At 39.6% G+C, this 21,970-nt stretch overlaps 1 protein-coding gene across 1 annotated transcript in view; it reads right to left on the reverse strand.

Moving 5' to 3' along the window:
- Window positions 1–5,522: 5,522 nt before the first annotated feature.
- The window catches only part of LOC111144909 (pyrophosphatase (inorganic) 1), a 34,980-nt gene continuing 18,532 nt past the window's right edge, over window positions 5,523–21,970 (reverse strand). Inside the window, exons 5-11 of the mRNA XM_022499509.1 lie at window positions 21,177–21,263; window positions 19,864–19,990; window positions 14,805–14,932; window positions 14,413–14,498; window positions 7,543–7,612; window positions 6,468–6,510; window positions 5,523–5,852 (exon numbers count right to left, since the gene is read on the reverse strand). Coding sequence (XP_022355217.1) covers window positions 5,821–5,852; window positions 6,468–6,510; window positions 7,543–7,612; window positions 14,413–14,498; window positions 14,805–14,932; window positions 19,864–19,990; window positions 21,177–21,263 — 573 coding nt within the window. The 3' untranslated portion in view covers window positions 5,523–5,820. The remainder of the gene's footprint in view (window positions 5,853–6,467; window positions 6,511–7,542; window positions 7,613–14,412; window positions 14,499–14,804; window positions 14,933–19,863; window positions 19,991–21,176; window positions 21,264–21,970) is intronic.

Raw genomic sequence — 21,970 nt, forward strand, 5'->3', positions numbered from 1 at the left:
TATGTATATCATGTTATCTATCATATATTTTATATATATATATATATATATGGTATGTGTTTTACTTCTTTATTTTAAAAAAAAAATTTTTTTAAAGATTTTATTTATCTGTGAGAGAGAGAGAGCGAGCGAGCACTGGCAGATGGAGGCAGAGGGAGAAGCAGGCTCCCTGTCGAGCAAGGAGCCCGACGTGGGACTCGATCCCAGGATGCTGGGATCATGACCTGAGCCGAAGGCAGCTGCTCAACCAACTGAGCCACCCAGGCGTCCCTTTTTTTTTTTTTTTAAAGATTTTATTTATTTATTTGTCAGAGAGAGAGAGAGAGAGAAATATTTTATTTATTTATTTGACAGACAGAGATCACAATTAGGCAGAGAGGCAGGCAGAGAGAGTGGGAGAAGCAGGCTCCCTACTGAGCAGAGAGCTGGATGCAGGGCTCGATCCCAGGATCCTGAGATCATGACTGGAGCCAAAGGCAGAGGCTTAACCCACTGAGCCACCCAGGCGCCCCTACTTCTTTGTTTTTTACAAATATCTTAGGTGAATCAGTGTTGGTGGTTCAAGGACCACAGGGAGAGAGGCCGCCGGGAGCCAGGAGCCCTCTGCCAGGAGCTGTGCTGAGTACTGTCCATTGGTGTTCTCCTACTTCAATTTTCTTAAACAAAAAATTAGGTTACACATGATTTTAGAAAAACAATTCAAAGAGCACAGAATCTTACTAAGTGAAAGGAAACTCCCCAGACCCTGCTTCTTCCACGCTATCCCTAGGTTCCCACCCGAGATAATCCTTGTTAACTGTGGTGGGTTTTGTTTCCAGAAATTGTCTATGCCCATACAAACATATCCACTAATATATGTCTTTTCCCCCATGCTCACTTTGTGAAAAACACGAATAGGATCATAGGAGAGAGTAGGGATTGGCAAATGTTCTCAGCAACATGTTGAACAGGAAATATTTTTGGCTTTGTAGGCCATATGGTCTCTGTCCCAGCTATGAAACTCGCCATCATACCTTGAAGGCAGCCACAACAATTCGCAAATGAATGGGGATGGCTGTGTTCCAAGGCTGCTTTAGTTATCAGACCTGCAGCAGGCGGGATTTGGCCCACGGGCCATAGTTAGCTGTTGCGGAGTACAGGGTTCTCTTACCACTTGTATAGTTTGAGTATCTTTCCCGTATCAGCTCTAGCGGTAACTATTCTTTAATTGCTACAAGGTACTGAGAACATATCTAGCCACTTCTCAACTGGACAATCAGTTTTCCAGGTTTTGCTGTGCTAAACAAAGCCACCACACACTGTGCATTTGGTTGACTATTGTCAACTGGAATGAATTCTCAGAACTGCTGACTCAAAGGGTAAGGGTGAGTCTAAACTTTTGATAAGAGACTGCCAAATTCATCTCAGGCTTCTTTTTAAATTCAGATTGCCACACGACCTTGTGATTTTTCATTGCTCCATCTTACATCTGGTAAACTTTTTGTTAACTTAAAGGTTTTGTAATAACCAAAGATTCCAAAGACTGACAGAGGGAACCATGAACTATGTGCTAACCAACTCCAGTTTATAATTTTTTTAAAGAATTTATTTATTTATTTGACAGAGAGAGATCAGAAGTAGGCAGAGAGGCAGGCAGAGCGAGAGAGAGGAGGAAGCAGGCTCCCCGCCGAGCAGAGAGCCCAACGCGGGGCTCCATCCCAGGACCCTGAGATCATGACCCAAGCCAAAGGCAGAGGCTTAACCCCTGAGCCACCCAGGCACCCCAGTTAATAATTCTTTAATAAGTACTTGCCCACCGTGAAGTGATTTGCACAGCATTCTTGTCAATGTGAAAGCAAGTTCCCCTCTGCCCAGACTCTCAGAAAGCCAAGCAGCTCTTTCTAAATGTAAAGAACATTCTGTGCAAAAGCATAGTTTAAGCCCTTGCAGAGTGAACATGCAGATCAGATAGGACAAACTACCTTTACAGGGGCTGCACACACAGGCCTAGGCTCAATGATGGCGAAAGTGAATTGATTTCCCCTGGGAGTTCTCAGTCCGATCCTGTCCACAGCTGGGCCACTGTTTCAGATTCTCTTGGCTGGAAAAATGCACCTGATCACACTCCCTGTTGTTGAGATTTACAGTTAAGAACAACCAGCCTCCACCAAGCCTCTCCTGTGACCCTGGCACTGAGGAAGTCCTTCACCTACATTCCTTCTACCTGTGAGGACAGCTTCACGAGCATCTTAACAGACAGAAAAACTAAAACTCAAGTAGGTTTAAGTAGTTTAACCGTGGTGACATAGTCAGCTTTGACTTCCAAGTCTACAGAAAAAAATACAATCATTTACTGCATTGAAAACTGGCAGAAACCTTGATGACTGATTCCTAACTACTGGGCCAAGTCTTCGGAAGTCCTGCACATTGTATAATCCTTTCATTACAAAACCTATTTCTCATCCTGACAAATCACTTTTGTCAACTGTGATGGAGGCAACATTTAAAAATAAACTTAAAAAGGGAGTCAGAGAAATATTGCTAAAATCTGAATGCTGACATTTCTGATTCTGGTCCAGACAAGGTGGTGTAGACCCATTTCCCCCTGCTCCTCATGGCAAAGTACAGCTATAAACCCTGGAAATGGCAAAACAGGCAGCCACAGGAAAACTCTAGGCGGCGAGCTGGTTTGGGACCAGGACCAGAGAGTGGCCCAGTGGCAGGGGTACGTGTGTCCTACCACCCACAAGAGAGTCCTTCCCAACCCTTGACCTAGCAATAGAAGGCAGCCCAGGGAGGCTCATTCCTGCCCCTTAGAGAGTGGGAGTCTGTCTGGTGGCAGGACATCAGCTGGCCAGGGGGATCACTGCGGGTCCAGCCAGGAATAAGCCACCAGGGAGGTATTCTCTTTCCCTACAAACTCCCCCTTTCCCCCAAAAGTTTCCTCGGTGGGTAGGCGGGCAGGCTGAGCCCGAGGGAGAAACCCAGCTATAGCAGGTGCACTGGTTAGAAGCCTCTTTATCCCTGCAGCCTAAAGTAAGGCTCTCCTCGCCCACCCAGGGACACTAGTCCAAGAGGGTGGGGGTTGGGAGGACCAGTTCATGGACCCACACGCCCTTCCTCCACCAAGAGATACCCACCAGCGCCTTGAGGCAGCACCTTCAGGGACCAATAGAAGCCCCAGAGGCACCAGGGAAACAAAGCACACCAGATTAACAGTGCGAAGCACTGAAAATTAAACCACCATTGAAACCACGGTCTACAAAGTGGGCCAAGCCTCATGCACTAGCCTTCAGTGGGGGATGCCTGCTAAAATCCAAGAGTTACACAGGACCATAACAGAGAAACGCCTAGGACACAGCTAGCCCATCGTACCGTGAAAGAAGAAAATCACCACTTAAGTGAAAAAAAGACAATGGAGTGATGAATCTTGACAAGGAATTTAAAGCAGCCATCTTAAAACTGTGATTAGACTGTCAATTAGAAATTCCCTTGAAATAAGTTAAAAAATAGACAACCTTGGCAAAGAAATAGTAATTATAAAAAAGAACCAAATGGAAACCATAGAACCAAAAATACAGTAACTTAACAGTTCCATAGTAACAGAACACCTGCTGGGCAGGTTCACTGTGAGCCTGGAGATAACAGAAGACAGGCTCCATGAACTCGAGGACAGAACAACACAACTCACCCAGTCTGGAACAGAGAGAAAATAGATTGGAAAAACAAAACCGAGCCTATGGACCCATGAACGGTAGCAAAGGATCCAACCCTCATATCATCAGGCTCCCAGAGAAAGAGGACGGCGGTTGGGGCTGAAAGAGTATTTGAAGAAATACAACTGGAAAATTCCCACATCTGGTGAAAGACACAAACTTACAGATCCAAGGTGAGCAGACCCTGAACAGGATAAAATGTGAACACAGCAGTAATTATCTTCCGCGTGAACCGGCCCAACACTCTGGAAAACAATTTGGCAGCTTCTTAGGAGACTAAGCGTCCGTCATTTGACCTGGCAATCACAGTGACAGGTGATGCAGACAACGAATGTGTGTGGCAATGTTCCCAGCAGCTTTCGCAGTGTAATAGCCAAAAACTGGAGTGAGCCTACATACATACCAAGGAATACTACTCAGCAATAAAAAGAATAAAAAGCATGAACTATCGATACATACAACAACCTAGAAGAATCTCCAGGGAATTATGCTCAGTGAAAAAGCCCCACAAGGCTACCCACTGCATGGTACCATTTATATAATGTTCTTGAAATGATAAAGCTGTAGAAATAGAAGACAGATTAGTGATTGCCAGGGATTAAGGATGTACTACACCCCACTTGTGCTCTCTTGCTCTTTTTTTAAGATTTTATTTATTTGAGAGAGAGAAAGAGAGCATGAACTGGGGGAGAGGCAGATGGAGAGGGAGAAGGAGATATCTCACTGAGCAGGGAGCCCAACATGGGACTCCGTCCCAGGACCCTGAGATCATGACCTGAGCCAAAGGCAGATGCTTCACTGACTGAGCCACCCAGGCGCCCCAATAAATAAAATCTTACAAAATAAGAAAAAAGAACTGTTGAGTGTCTTGTAGAATGCAGGAACTTACACGGGATATTTAGTTGTACAGGACAATACACCACACAAAGCAGCACAGGTAAAACTGGAAAATCTGAGTAAGATCAGTGGACCGTATCAAAGCCAGAGTCCTGGTGGTCAGTCGTATCATACCATTGTTTTGCAAAATTGTACCTTTGGAGGAAACAGGAAGGTATAGAGAAACTCTGTATTATTTCTTACAATTGCGTGTGAATCCACAATGATCTCAAATTAAAAAATCTGCTTAATACAGGCCATTACATGAGTTACATCTTATTTACAAATGAGAGAACTGAAGTTGGGTGGTGGGTAACTGACCTAAGATTACAGAGAAAAATAGATGGGCTAGGATGGAAAATTCAGGTCTGTACAGCTCCAAAACCTACGACCTTAGTCACAAAGCTATTTGGACTAATAACTCAGAATATAATGTAAATGACTTAAGAATCTAATTCATTGATTAGAGAAGTAAAGAAAGTAATTATATCATTTCAAAATGTGAGCAAGGTTTTGCTTTCTGCTTTGCAATGGGTTGTTAGGAATTAGTAAGAATATAGCATAGAGGGGCGCCTGGGTGGCTCAGTGGGTTAAAGCCTCTACCTTCAGCTCAGGTCACAATCCCAGGGTCCTGGGATTGAGCCCCGCATAGGGCTCTCTGCTCAGCAGGGAGCCTGCTTCCCCCTCTCTCTACCTCTTGTGATCTCTCTCTGTCAAATAAATAAAATCTTTTAAAAAAAAAATTAAAAAAAAAAAGAATATAGCATCGAGACTACTATAAACATGAGGGATTTCATTCCCAGGTTCCTAAAAATAAAGTCAGTTTTAATCTAATAATTATGAAATTGAATTATAAGATCACTGATAGAAAACAAACACCAAACAGCACCCATGCCCACTTGGTAACGTCAGGCTTCAGAGTAAAGTAAAAATATTATAAATGAAGTTTTGGCAAAATAATTTTATTTTCTAACACATGGTAAACATATACATCCAACATGCATTCATCTTGCATATTCACAAATGACTTCTAAATTACAACAACCGCTTTGATATTGAAACACGTACTCTTAGTTGAGATATGAAAAATGCTTTTAGGTGCATAACATTCTGAATATATTGGTCACAGCAGAATTTGCTTTAGTTAGATTAGTTCTATGAATGTGAAGCTGTGAGAAGCTACTTCTGCATCTACGGCTCCAGATGAAAAGGGTGCGGCATCCCCAGCCTGTATTCGGCAGAATAGTCATCAGTTCTTCTGGTGATGGAACCACTTATCCACTGCATTTGGAGAAAAAGAAAACCAAATCAGAATCTCTAGTAAGAATCAAAATTTAAAATAGTAAAAAAGAATCAAAATACACCCAAAATATAACAATGAATATCATACTTGCTTTCATGTATCCTACCACAGATCACCTTAAAACAAACTGACACCTGAAGTTCCACTATGGCAAAAACAGGTAATTTATCACAGTGTTTACTCCTGGGCTTTCTCACTCTCGATCCTAATCAATAAACATGTGATTCTCACCAGAACCACCTTACAGAGAATTCTAAATGTAAAGGGGGAGAAAGCTGTGTTGGTGGCCAGAGGGGGATCCAGAGCCCCATCTGCTCCCACATCCACGAGTCCTTCTCCCGGAACCCAGAGGGCAACAGCGGGTCAGGGTTTGGAAACTGCTGTGATGGGGGCTGGCGTGAAGGGTGGCAATGCAGCCATCTTTCTTCCCACATACATTATGGAACTCTAAAAATGTTTCTTCTTCCCTTCTTTCTCTTTCTCTGTGGATGTGGTGTGTAATATATATCTGTAGGTACAAATGTATTTTTCCCACACACAATTACACTAAACACAAAATGTTTAGTGTAATTTTACTAGAATATAGATCTTACCATCTGTTGGTACTGTGCAGGCAGATTCGCATGGTGGCGGTAACTAAAATAAAATATTAAAATGTATTAGTCTAATTCCAAAAAAAAAAAAAAGTAAGCCAAAAAGGTATACCAACACAAAAATTTTAAAAAATCTGAACAGAAGATAACTTTCCCAATTTTTAGGTTCTAAAAATAATTTATAATACATAAGAACAAGGCAAAGTTCACTTTACTGCCAAAAAAACAAATTCAGGCCCTTTAGCTTTCGACTGAACATAGGAGGATAAATAAAATGAAATGCTGCTTGAAATAACGGATTGATGCATATATAATGAATTTATATATACACATATACAGAAAAAGTAGGCAGAGTGTTCTCATTGAAAAGGTATGATTGTTAACCAATGGTTTTCCCCTTCCAATTCTTCTTACTCACCTCAACTTTGTCAGGATTCAGATATAAAGAGAAATCTAAATGTACTGGCTTCATTGTTAAATCATTCTTTTTCCTTGTACTACACCCCACTTACAAGGCAGTAAAAAGTCAGACTTCATTTTCTTTTCCTCATTTAATATAGTAAATGAAAATAATTTAAGATTATCTAGTTTAGCCTTTTGGTTGATCCAAATCAAATAATTAAAAATAATATAAAGCCAAAATTATTTCTTTCATGAATAGTTTACTACAAGAAAGTCTTTTCTAGGGTTATGAACTGCTCCTGCATGGTGCCTGAAACTTGACCACCTTCTTAGTCCTTGCTATAACCAAGTCTAGTAAGTTCCCATTAATTCTTTTGGAAAAAGGGCTTAGAATAGGTACACAGGATTTGGGTTAGAAGCTTCTGGAATCACTTTGATTGTTACAAGTGTACTATTTGCCCACTTAGAGTTGACTAGGACCCTTCTCAGCTTCTCCCTTCAGTCAAAAGTCCACTTGTGTGCACTCACGGTTTGTAATTTCAAGACCTCACACAATGGTATGCAGCCAGGAGGGACTCCCAGTATTTGCTGAAGGAAGTACTTTCCCTCCCAATTATCGTCTTAATCTGTTTAGCACCAGGTACATTCTTTTTCAAGGAAAACGTTTACATACAGCATCCACGATAGCTTTGGCAGCATCGGGGTCACACTTGAAGGGGCTCCCAGACACTGTAGTATTCATGCTATTAAATAAAACAGAAGTAGTCATGAGTTACAGTAATGAAACTTGTCTCTTAAGAGTCAAAAAACAACAGATGGGGCACCTGGGTGGCTCAGTGGGTTGAAGCCTCTGCCTTCAGCTCAGGTCATGATCCCAGGGTCATGGGATCGAGCCCCGCATCGGGCTCTCTGCTCAACAGGGAGCCTGCACCCCGCCCCCGCCACCCCGCTCTCTCTCTGCCTGCCTCTCTGCCTACCTGTGATCTCTGTTTTTCAAATAAATAAATAAAATCTTTAAAAAAAAAAAAAAAAAGCAACGGATAGAAATGGTAGGCCTGAAGAGATTCAAGTTTGGTTTACTTGCATCTCAGGTTTACTCAAGTTGTAGGATACAAAATCACTATATACAAAAATCTGTCAGATTTTCCATACACTAATACTAAACTATCAGAAAGAAATTAAAACAGTAACATTTACAGTTACATCAAAAAGAATAAAATACCTAGGAATAACTTTTTTAAAGTAATTTCCATGTCCAATGTGGGGCTCAAATTCACAACCCCGAGATCAAGAGCCGCATGCTCTACTGAGCCAGGTGCCCCGACTTAACCAAGGAGGTGGGAAAGATGTGTACACTGAAAACAATAAGACTCTAACAAAAAGAGATTGAGGAAGACACAAATAAGTGGAAAGACAGTCCATGGTCATGAACTGTAAGAATTAATGTGGTCAAAATATTCATACTACCCAAAGCAATCCAGATTCAGCACAAAATTCAGTGGCATTTTTTCACAGAAACAGGACAAACCTAAAATGTGTTTGGAGCCACCAAAGACCCTGAGTAGCCAAAACAGTTTTGAGAAATAAGAGCACAGCTGGAGGCATCACAGTTCCTGATTTCACGCCACAGTAATCAGAACAGTATGGTATTGGCATAAAAACAGATACACAGATCAAAGGAACAGTACAGAAAGCCCAGAAATAAAACCCATTCATATAAGCTCAATTAATTTACAATAAAGGAGCCAAGAATATACAATGAGAAAAGGACAGTCTCTCCAATAAACGGTGTTGGAAAAACTGGACAGCCATGTGCAAAAGAGTGAAACTGGACCTCTATCTTACATCGTACACAAATATTAAATCAAAATAAGTGAGACTTGAATGTAGACCTGAAATCATAAAACTCCTAGAAGAAAACACAGGTAGTAAGCTCCTTGACATCAGTCTTGGAGATAAATTTTTGGATTTATCCAAAAGGCAAAGATAAAAGAAAAATAAACAAGTAGGACCATATCAAACTAAAACACCTCTGCACAGTAAAGGGAACCATCAACAAAATGAAAAGGCAACCTACTAAATGGGAGAAAATACCTGCAAGTCATATATCTGATAAAGGTTTAACATAAAAAAATATAAAGAATTCATACAACAATAGCAAACGAACAACCTGATTTAAAAATGGGTAAAAGGACTGGATAGGAAATTTTCCAAAGAAGACATCCAGATGGCCAACAGGTTCATGAAAAGGCGTGCAACTTCACTCATCATGAGGGAGATGCAGATCAAAACCACAGAGAAATGTCACCTCACACCTGTCAGAATGGCTATTATCAGCAAGAAATAACAAATGTTAGTAGGATTAAAAAAAAAATGAAGCCCTTGTGCACTGTTGGTAGAAATGCAAATTGGAGCAGCCCCTGCAGAAAACAGTAGGAAGGGTCCTCAAAAAATTAAAAAAAGAACTACACTATGATCCAGCAATTCCACTTTAAGTATTTATCTGAAGAACAAAAACACGAAATGGAAAACACCCATGCACCCTCATGTTCACTGCAGCCTGATTTACAGCAAGACATGGAAACAATCTAAAGGTCCACCAATGGGCAAATGGACAAAGAAAATGTAGTAAATGGACTATTACTCAGTCATAAAAGAAAATGAAATCTTGCCATTTGTAACAACAAAGATGGTACCTGAGGGCATTATTCTAAATTAAATAAGTTACACAGAAAAAGATAAATATCGTTATGATCTCCCTTATATGTAGCATCAAAAAAAAAATCAAGTTCATGGATATAGAGAACATACTGGTGGTTACCTGAGGTGAGGTGAAGGTGGATCAAATGGGTGGAAGGGGTCAAAAGTGCCAATTTTCAGTTATGACTAACTCATGGGTATGTAACATACAACCATGATGACTATAGTTAATAATACCATATTGCATATTTGAAAGTAGCTAGGAAAGTGGATCTTGAAAGTTCTCATATCAAGAAAAAAAATGCTGTAACTATGGGTGGTGATGGATGTTAATTGGACTTAATGGTGATTGTTTTGCAGTATATACAAATATCAAAAATCATTACACTGTATACCTGAAACTAACATAATGTTATGTCAATTATACCCCAATGAAAAATAATTTTTTGGAAGTTGAAGATGGTAGACCAAATGAAATTCAAGTTTGATTTAGTTGAAAGCTTTCTCACCCATATAAAATATTCTCTTTATTTGGCCAAGGTATAGTTATTCTTGTTGCCAATTTTATTCTAGTACCTAAACAAGTTCAAATTTAGAAATCTAAGATGGAATGTCCTGTAATTCTTGCTGAAATAACTAAGAAATGCACATTAAAATGAGAAACATATCTTTCCAAATTAGACAAAAGCAAAAAATCCTGTCAGTTCCTGTCAGTGCTGGTGAAGCATCTGAGATAAGCATCTCTCCCTCTGTCAAATAAATAAATAAAAATCTTTTTAAAATTTTTTAAAAATTAAAAATAATAAAACAAATTATACATGTAATATAATCCTAATTATTTTTTAAAGTATTATACATTCATACAAGCACTGTTAAAAAAAAAACACTCTACATGTTAATAGGAATATCTATGCAAAATCTAATAAGGGAGATTTTTTAAAACATAGGTTTTCTTTTTATTTATTCATAATTCAAAATTTCCTATATATTAATTATTATAGCACTAATATAACATGGGTATGATCAGAAATTGTCTACTAAAATGAAAAAGAAAATATCTGCAGTTACCTGTTACTTAACATGCATTAAGGTCATTTCTATAGAAATAAGACACCACAAAAATTGAGAACTTAAAAGCAGTGTATTAGGGGCACCTGGGTGGCTCAGTGGGTTAAAGCCTCTGCCTTCAGCTCAGGTCATGATCTCAGGGTCCTGGGATCAAGCCCCACATCGGGCTCTCTGCTCAGTGGGGAGCCTGCTTCCTCCCTCTCTCTCTGCCTGCCTCTCTGCCTACTTGTGATCTCTGTCTGTCAAATAAATAAATAAAATCTTAAAAAATAAATAAATAAAAAGCAGTGTATTAGGATCGTACATTTTCACACAAATATATAACTGCTCATTTTATCCTGTTTGTGTAAAGACAGTGTTTTCACTTTACAGGACATTATCCTGACTCACAGAACAGAATATCCCTGAGAATTATTTTTATGTTAGGATTTTCTCATACTCAGAAAAAAATCTTACTGCCCAGATAACTTTGACATTTAAAAAAATGAACATAATACACATATATATAGTTAGAAAATTCAGACAGTCATAAAATGAAGGCCTTCCTCTCAATTATAATTTCTAGTTCTCCCCCTATCCCGGAAAAAAAAAATTTAGACATAAATACATAGATGCTGGTATAGGTGTAGGTATGTGTGTGTGTGGGGGGGTGCTTATCTTGCATAAATAGGATCATATTAAATACACTACTAGGAACTTTGCTTTTCTCCCTTAATATATTTTAGATATCATTCCATATCAATATATAGAGATATTTTTTTAATGTGCCATTACAGATGTACTTAACCATTACATTTTTTCCCTAACATTTTGCTACTATAAATGACACTATAAAGAACATCCTCATACGTGGATCTTGGTGAACTATGGATATATTCCTAGCAGTGGTGATGTAAAGAAATACATGCAATTTTAACTTTTTGATTGGATCCTATCAAAGTGCCCTTCACAAAGGTATACCCATTTATGAGCTCAATAGCTACATATGTATGGTCTTGGTATCTCTGGCTATCATCTGATTTTTTTCTAATTTTGGCAAATGTAATGGGCAATATCATTATCTTGTTGAATTTCATTTTAAATTATGAGACTGTACACCTTCTTCTATGTAAACTTCTTTCTCCTACCTTTTTCTCCATCTATTGAATTGCTAGTCTTTTTTGACCTGAACAAGCTGTATATGTATTAAAGAATTTAGCCCTTCATTGTATTTTGTTTAAAAAAAAAAAGCAACTGGGAAAAATTGTCTCCTGATACATATGAAAAGTAAACTTTTCCTGTATGGATTTTAAGTTTGTGCTCTGTTTAAAAAGGCTTTCCCTGCTATAACCTAATAAAGAAACTCACTTAGGGCACCTGGGTGGCTCAGTCAGTTAAGTGGGCCACTTTCAGCTCAGGTCAGAATCTCAGGGTCCTGGAATAGGGCCCCATGTCCTCTTCCCTGCTCAGTGGGGGACCCTGTTTCTCCCTCTGCCCCTCCCTCTGCTCATGCAGTATAAATGAATTTTTTTTAAGATTTTCTCAAATAAATAAAATCTTAAAAAAAAAATTCCTTCTACTTTTTCTAGAATTTTTTCACATTGAAATGTATGTGTCTGGCATTAAATACTGATGTAAGACAAGGGCTGTAAACTCAAGTACCTACAGACCACACCCAATTATCATAAGGGTGCAGAGAGGCTAAACATGAGAAAATGTGCAGAGCTGCCTCTGAGGGCACTCCTGCAGCACCTGCCTGGTCACAGCACCTCTTAAAACAAAACAAAACAGCCAGAACATGGCGGTGGCTGCTGGTGTGCACCTCTGGCGTAAGGAGTATGGGGAGCAGTTAGGGATCTAGCCTGTTTTCTTCCTAAACAGCCCGTGTGGGTCCATAACCATTCATCCGTAATACTTTGTTATAAACTAAAACATCTCTGGGTCTACCAAACTCCAAAAGGACTTCTGAGTGATAGGACCTTCTTCTTCAATATCAAACTTTCAGGACAACAGTATTACTAAACATGATAAAAGCAATTAACACTCCACCATGATACCACTACCCTCATTTTTTTCTTTTCTTTCAGAATTTTCCTGGCTATTTTCACATGCAATTTTTTTTTCTAATGAAACTGAATGTTATTTATGAACACAGTTTACTTTTTTTAACAAAATTTATATCCCTCAAGAGTCTTAAAGCTTTCTTCTTCTGGGTCCTGCAGATGTCTTGTTTATACCTTGGTTTGTTTTTTTTTTTTTAAATACTATATTCTATATGGGGCCTTTTCCTCCATTATGGTTTCTGCTACCACTTGTATAGAAAGCTATTAATATATATATTCACTTTGTAGTTGGTCACTTTGCTAAATTCTTCTTTCCCCTAGGGTTTTCTGGATATAAAATCTTATCATCTATGACAATTTGCTCTTCCTTTTCCAACATTCCTGGATCAAAATATATCCTTTCCCTTAAGTACTTCATTGACTACTATTTCAAGAACATTAGTTAACTGGTGATAGTGGTCATTCTCTTGTAAATTTTTGAGTATTCAAGAGGAAGTATATGATCCTGAACATCGTTTGGAGGCCAGATAGACTTGGATGTGAGTCCTAACTCTGAAACACTTATCATGGGGTGACTTTGGCTAAGTTTAACTTCCCTGCATCTCTCTCTCTCTCTCTCTCTCTTTTTTTTTAAAGATTTTATTTATTTATTTGACAGAGATCACAAGTAGGCAGAGAGGCTAGCGGGGGCGGAGGGCGAGGGGGGGAGCGGGCTCCCTGCTGAATAGAGAACTCGATTCAGGGCTCGATCCCAGGACCCTAGGATCATGACCTGAGCCAAAGGCAGATGCTTTAACCCACTGAGCCACCCAGGTGCCCCCCTCTCTTTTAAAAGATTTGTTTGTTTGCTTATTTGTTTATTTATTTATTTTAGAAAGAGAGAGTGTGTACACAAGCAGTGGGAGGGGCAGAAGGAGAGGAACAGAATCTCAAGCAGGCTCTGACTTCCTGCTGAGTGCAGAGCCTGATGCAGGCCTCAATCTCACCACCTCAAGATCATTGACCTGAGCAGAAATCCAGAGTGAGCCACTTAACCGAATGAGCCACCCAGGCAACCCCCCGCATCTCTGTTACATGCTTAGCAAATATTTAACTGGTCAATAAATATTAGCAGTTGTTATTAGCAGTAACAAATTTTGTGTGCAGGGTAGATACTGGTTTAGCTGCAATGCATCTTCCATATTTATATCAGAGAAAAGCCCTTGCACTCAAAATTATTTTACTTGCTACATTCTGAGCATCCTGATGTTAGGAAGCCTTTCCAGTTACCCTCACAAAGCTCTGATCTCAGCTGTCCCCTTTATAGTTTTAGTTTGTACTTGTTCAGAGGGTATCTTAGGAATACTTTTCAGTTGCTTATATATCTACCTTCCCACTCCCTTTAGCATGGACTGACAAACTAGTTCTCTCTTTTCTAAGGGAATGCAATGATACAGTATGTTTGTGTCATTAAAATCTCTGGAGCAAACTGGTCTGTTTTTTTTGTTAAACATGCAGAGAAGATGGGCGCTTGGGTGGCTCAGTGGGTTAAGCCACTGCCTTCAGCTCAGGTCATGATCTCAGGGTCCTGGGATCGAGTCCCACATGGGGCTCTCTGCTCAGCAGGGAGCCTGCTTCCCTTCCTCTCTCTCTGCCTGTCTTTCTGCCTACTTGTGATCTCTCTCTGTCAAATAAATAAATAAAATCTTAAAAAAAAAAAAAAAAGAAACATGCAGAGAAGAATTACTGCTTACCAACTGATTCCCTTTCCATCGGTTTTCTTCGTCACTAATGCTCTCCAATGGTCATGAGTGCTTTTAATAATATCAATTGCAAAATCCTATAATTGGAAGAGAATGCATTACAGTGACAGATAAGTGTTCTTTCCTTATTATCAACATTTCCCCAAAGACTGATAACTTTGTCTTTTCTGAATTCACCTCCCTGTGTCAAAAGCAGGAGAAAACATTTAAATGGATAAATTAATGTCAAGGCTGTCTTACCAATGTCTTTAAACATTTGTTTTATGACCGTATAGTCTTTAAATGGTAATAATATAGTTAAATTTTTAAAAAAAACTAATATTGAGACTAATATAGTCTCAATACAAACAGGCTTAAAGCTACGCTTCTAAATGATGCATTACCTTATCTTTGAATTCTGCATTGAAAGCAAACTGGTTCTCTGGTTTTCCATCAGGAACCTTGTACCTTCTGAACCAGTCCACAGTAGCTTCCAGGTAGCCAGGTTTCAGCCGCTTGACATCATTTATATCTAAGAAGAGAATAAGTAGATTGTAAGATGCACAGGTAATTATTTATGCAATAAAAATCTCAAGTATGCACTTTGAGAGAGCTATGGAATGGATATCAAAGTAAAAGATAACAGAGCTAACCACCTTGTTGAAAAGAGAGCACATACACATGAAAAGGAAATCCTCTATGACTTTAAGTATTAAGGAAACAATCAATACAATAATAATTTCTATTAGAGGTGAGGAGGAAGATATGACTGGGGGCTACATAATGAAAGAGTTTGGCAAGGTTAGGTAACTTCTGTGAGAAAGGCAAGAGATACCAAAAAAGACAGCCTGGGACTATATTCAGAGGTACACACCCCAATTACCAGAGACAAGAAAAATGGATTATACTAAAATCCATTGATGGGTGACATAAATGAGACTAGACTTATCGCTGTATAGGATAGGCATTCTACATCACAATGCTCTAGTTCTGACCAACAGGAAACTATCCTGTTTAAAAAAAAAACGTTTCAGGACACTTGGGTGGCTCAGTCAGTTAAGTGTCTGATTTTTTTTTTTTTTAAGATTTTATTTATTTATTTGACAGAGAGAGCGAGAGAGTGCAAGCATGGGGAGTGGCAGGCAGAGGGGGAGGGAGAAGCAGTCAGCTCAGCGTCTGCCTTTGGCTCAAGTCATGGTCTTAGGGTCAAGTCATGGTCTTAGGGTCATAGGATCCCAGCCCCTAGTAGGGCTTCTGCACTCAGCAAGGGAGTCTGCTTGAGATTTTCCTCTGCCCATACCCCCACTCACGCTGGCTGTCGTGTGTGCCCTCTCTAAATAAATAAATATATAAAATCCTTTCAAAAATTTCTTTAAAAAATTTTACAATTTAAAATTTAAAATTTTTTTAAACTTTTCAAGGTTTCTGTATAGCCATCAACAATGCCTAGCCTCAATGTCCTCAAGGTCAACTTTAAATGACCAAACGGCTGTTCAATGCAAGCAAACAGAAGAAAAAAGGGCTAAAAAAAAATCAACCAAGAAAAGTATTACTGGAAGGAAGAGTACATTCAACAAGAGAAGCACATTTAAATTTTATAAAATAACTTTGCTTAAGTCCAGTTTATAATCTGTGCAGTTAAAGAATATCATGCATTCTGTTATCTCTCCTCATGCATTCTGTTATCTCTCCTCTTGGCCCCAGAGGCCCGTGGGTGGGACTGAACAGTCGGGCCCTCTAATCACTCAGTCTTTCGGTGACCAGTCCAGTCTGAGGTTAGCTAGGGGCCCCACCTAAGTCACCTAATTAGCATAAACTCGGGTTTGAAGAAAAGGACTTATTATGAATAACAAAACAGACTAGGAAACACCCAGGAAATTCCAGGAAGTTCTTTGCCAGGAACTGGAGACAAAGACCAAATATATTCTTGTATTATACCACAGCCTAGAAACCTGTAGGAGCTGACTAACTCTCTGACCCTGAACCAGACCTTGAAAAGTACACTGGATCCAGACTGGGAAACCCTGAACATCAGCCCCAGAAAGAAAAGGTAGGAAGAAAAGCTAGTCAACTTTTGTTCTCACTTTGCATGCTGCCAGTGGTCTGCAGAGCTACAACAGTTGTCTGCCTCCTAATGCCACATCAAGATCCTACCAGAGACAGCACCCTGTGCTGTCGTTCCCTCTTGGGTTTGGCTGTCCTAATCAGCCAGTCAGTATTGGTGTTGTAGGCTGCAGAGAACCGCAGGCTCACATGGCGATCTGGCTACTGTGGGCCCCACAATGACAAAGAGGATCCATGTGTCCCACCTAGTTGCTGCAATCCTCTCCCATGGCTCTGTGTGTATCTCTCCCAACGTTGTGGCTAGTTGAGACTTCTATCCATCTAGAAACTCCAGTAACGGATGGCAAACAGACACTGTCTCGGGTTGACATTGCGGGAAAGCTGCATACTACCTGCACCATGGGGCCAGCTACCCAGACAAAGTTTTCAGGGTTCTAAGAGCCTCTACTGCAGGGAAATGATACCCTAGCAAAATGCCGCTGACATAATGATAGGTGTGGCTTCCCTAACTGTGGCCAGAGCATGCCACTTAGCGCCTGTGCTCTTATGTTAATAGCATATGGGAAAATGGACACAATGATCACAAGAATCACTGTCAAGGGGTAAACAAACAGAATGAATGCATTCTCACTCTACAAAATTTTAACAATACAGGGCAATGTGAAACAAAAAGTCTCTATTCATTTCTCTTTCTGACTGACTCTTCTGCTGTCACATCTCTTTGTGGCTATAGCTGAGAAAGGTTCTCTACTTTCGAGGACTCATGGGATTAAATGAGGCCCATCTGGATAATCCAGGATACTCTCCCCATCTCAAGGACCTAACCTTAATCACATCTGAAAGTGCATCTGCCATGTAAAGTAACCTATTCAGGGGATCAGGAGGTAGATGACTTTGGAAGGGGTGTGGCATCATTCTGCTACTATAAAATTCTACAGGTTTTGACAAATGCATACTATCATATATCCACCATTACAGTGTCACCATTTGTGGTGAACAGAAGACTGTCCCCAAAGATGTCCCCATTCTAATTCCCAGAACCTGTAAATATGTCCTGTTACATGGGAAGAGGAAATGAAGGCTGCAGGTGGAATTAAGGTTGCTAATCAGCTGATCTGGAAACTGGGAGATAATCCTGGGATATCTGGCTGGGCTTAATCTTAAAGGTCTTTATGTGGCAGAGGAAGGCAGAAGAGTCCGTCAGGGAAGAGGATGATAAAGACTTGCCTTGCAGTTGCTGACCTTGAAGAGGGGATGTGAATCAAGGAATATGGGCAGCCTTCAGAGGCTAGAAAATGCAAGGAAAAATATTTTTCCTTGGAGCCTCCAGAAGGAGCACAATCCTGCTGACACCTTGATTTTAGTCCAGTGAGACCCATTTCAGACAGGCAAGAGAAGACCAATTCAATAATGAAAATGGGTTCGATCATTAACTAGAGACAAGATTAATATAAAAAAAGTCATGAAAACAAGATAGAGTTACAAGATATAAACATTTCTTTTTCAAAAAGGACTCAGACAATCAGATTATAGCACTAACCCATACATTTATGGCCAACTGATTCTCAGTAATAATCCCAACACAATTCAATGGGGGAAAGAACAGTCTTCAACAATGGTGCTGGGACAAACAGATCTCCATATCCAAAAGAATGATGCTGGCCTCCTACTTCATACCATATACAAAAATCAATATAAAACAGATCAAGGGCCTAAATGTAAGAGCTAAATTTATAAAACTCTTAGAAAGAAACATAAGTGTAAATCTTTATGACCTTGGACTAGAGGTAATGGTTTCTTAGATACGATACCAAAAGTACAAGAAACAGAAGAAAATTGATAAATTACACAAAAATGGAAAACTTGAGTGCTTTCATTAAGAAAATTAAAGGACAATCTACAAAGTATGAGAAGATATAGGTAAATCATGTATCTTATAAAGGTCTAGTATCCAGAATACATAAAGAACTAGAAAGGCTATAATGAAAAAAAAAAAAAAGGTAACAAGTGGGCAAGAAAGTTGAGAAATTAGAACACTGATGGCCAGCGGCAGGACTGTAAAATGGTGCAGCTGCTCTGGAAAAGAGTTTGGCCATTCCTGAAAAGGTTAAACATGAGAGTCCCCATATGACTCAGCAGCTCCACGCCTAGGTATCTGTATCCAAGAGGATTAAAAACATATGTCCACTAAAAACTTGTTCAGGAATGTTCACAGCAGTAGCATTATTCCTAACAGTCAAAAACAAACCAAATGTCTATCAACAGATGAACTGATAAATAAAATGTGGCACAGATCCATGCAACAAATGGAATTCAGCCATAAAAAGGCAGGAGTGCTGATACGAGCTACAGCATGGATGCACCTAGTAAGCATTATGCTAAGTAAAAGAAACCAGACCCCAAAAGCCGCATGTGTGTGAAATTCCAGGTGTATGAAATATCCAGGATAGGAAAATCCATAGAGACGGACAGCAGATTAGTGGCTGCCAGGGCCTGGGAAGAGAAGGGCCTAGGGACTGACCACTTAGAGGGAGCATCTTCCTTTGGAGTGATGAAATGTCCTGAAACTAGACAGTGCCGATGGTCACGCAACCTTGTGAATGTACTAAATGCCACCGAACTATACACTTTAAAACTGTTACAGCAGTGAATTTTGTGTTAAGTGAATTATACCACCAAAAAAAGGGGGAGGGAATGAAGTACTGGTATGTGTTATGATGCGAATGAGACTTGAAAACATGATGCTATATGAAAGAAGCCAGACAGACACATTATCATACGATCCCACTTGTGCGAAATGTTCAGAGCAGGCAAGTCCATAAAGACACACAATAGATTCATGGTTGCCAGGGACAGTGGGAAGTGGGAACAGGGAGTGACTGCTAATGGTTATGCGGCTTCCTCTTAGGGTGGGGAACATGTTCGGGAATTAGATAGTGGTGATATTTGTACAACGGAGTGAATATATGAGAAATCATAGAATTATATATTTTAAAACAAATTTTATGGTATGCAGATCATAGCTCAATAAAAAATATTTTTAAATAAATAAATAGAGCAAGTAAATGCTAGTATGTACAGAAGGAAGAGAGAAAACCGTCAACACAAACTACCAGTTTTTTTCTTTCCTGGAATATATAATATATATATATATATATATATTATATAAAAAGAGATAAAGACGCGGGGCTTGATTCAAGGACTCTGGGATCATGACCTGAGCTGAAGGCAGCTGCTCTACCGACTGAACCACCCAGGCACCCCTTGCTTCTCCATTCTTTAACAGCTTGAAGGCATGGGCTTATTGCTTATTGCTTCCTAAAGGCAATTCTATCATCACAGGTTAAGTTTGGTGGTGCATAAGATTTAGACATAGATCAGATCTTCAGATTTCCTTACCATTGTAATTGGCTGCATCAGGATCATCCACGTTAATGGCAATGACCTTCCAGTCAGTTTCCCCTTCATCAATCATAGCCAGTATGCCCAGAACCTTCACCCCAATTATTTCACCTCTTGCACATACCTGAGAGTCAATAACCACAGTTAGGACAATACTACAGAATGAACCTTTGGAAGAAAAGTTCTACTTGGCAGATAACAAGAAATATGGAAGATGCCAAGTTTCTGCAAACTTACCTTAAAATTGTTCCTTTGAGCAATTTTTAAAAAGCTAAACAAGCAAATCCCTGTCAGTCCTATCAAAATTGAAAATAGGTACCCTTATTACTATTACTATTATTCCCTATTATTACTATTATTACCTATTACCCTTATTACTTAAGCAATAGCATGGTTCAGGATAATTCATATTTTTTGAACTGTCACTGATTGTGCCAAAGAATAAATCCTCCATAATGTTTCAAACTAATATTTAAATGTGTTTTCTTGAAATAAGTCAGTCAGAGAAAGACAAATACCATATGATCTCACTCATATGTGGAATTCAAGAAAGAAAACAGATGAACATATGGGAAGGGGGAAAAGTAAAAAGGAGAGAAGGAAACAAACCATAAGAGATTTTTATCAATAGAGAGCAAACCGAGGGTTGCTGGGGGGAGGTGGGTGGGGGATGGGCTAAAAGGGTGATGGGTATTAAGGAGAGCACCTGGGTTGTATGTGAGTGATGGATCACTGAATTCTATGCCCCCCACCCCCCGGCTGAATTAGGCAAGTCATACAATACGACTTAACTTTATGAGTTAAAAACATCAATGACAGCTTTCTTTTCAGTTAACTATTTCTCTGAGCCTAAGACAGATCATAAAGAAATATAACTGTAGTCATAATCTTAGAGCAGCCGTACGTGATAAAGAAATTCTCACCATGATAAAGAAATTCCCTCTCATGAGCTTATCTGGCATGGGGCGGTTCATTAGGCAAGGTCTGCCCTGCACTGAGATGAAATTTGCCTCCGGGTACTCTTCACCTGCTGACTGGCCATGTGCCTTCTGAAGCATGCAGAACACCCCTACTTCTTCCACGCGTGCCTGCATCACGCATGCATATGTACACACGTTTCTAGACTAGGTTTCAATGCACAGATTATAGTATACAAATGCTTAGATGAACCAGAAGCTGTTAATTTATCAAAGAGACATCATTATTTCGCTAATACTCGTATTGTATTCATAATATTTTTTAAAGTATGAACTCTGTATACCTCGTGACTATCATCTTAACACTACAAAAAAATACTTCAGAGCCATTACCTTACTTCCAATTTCACACACATCAATGGGATCATTGTCACCGCAACAGCCAGTATGCTTGTCATTGTGTCCTGGGTCTTCCCAAGTCTAAAAAGTAGTAACAACAATAAGGCCAAGAGTGTATCACTCCTACACATGCTACTGACAAAGTGGACTGTGCTGGACTTTAAAAGGTCATATCCAATGAGTCTTTCTGCAAAAACATGAATCTTCAGCTATTTTCTTCCCATTTTTTTTTTTTAAGATTTTTTTTTTTTTTTTTTTTTTTTATTACTTGACAGAGATCACAAGTAGGCAGAGGCAGGCGGCAGGGCAGGGCGGGGAAACAGGCTTCCCGCCAAGTAGAGAGCCCAATGCACGGTTCGATCCCAGGACCCTGAGATCATGACCTGAGCCAAAGGCAGAGGCTTTAACCCACTGAGCCACCCAGGCGCCCCTTTTCTTCTCATTTTTAAGAAATTCTTTATTCACATCTAAGACTCTTCACAATAATTATAATTAACTGCTAGGGCTCTATTATGCTAAATATGCTATGCCGTATATGCTAAATTAACTTTGAGCTTTAAAACACAGAATGGGGGCACCTGGGTGGCTCAGTGGTTAAGCATCAACCTTCGGCTCAGGTCATGATCCCAGGGTCCGGGGATAGAGCCCCACATCGGGCTCCCTGTGCTGTAAGCCTGCTCCTCCCCCACTCACTTTCCCGGTTTGTGTTCCCTCTCTTGCTATGTCTCTCTTTGTAAAATAAATAAATTTTAAATAAATAAATAAACAAAACAGAGAATGATCTTTTT

The sequence above is a fragment of the Enhydra lutris genome, unplaced genomic scaffold (assembly GCF_002288905.1).
Source record: "Enhydra lutris kenyoni isolate GAN:26980312 unplaced genomic scaffold, ASM228890v2 scaffoldscaffold12, whole genome shotgun sequence".
NCBI lineage: Eukaryota > Metazoa > Chordata > Mammalia > Carnivora > Mustelidae > Enhydra > Enhydra lutris.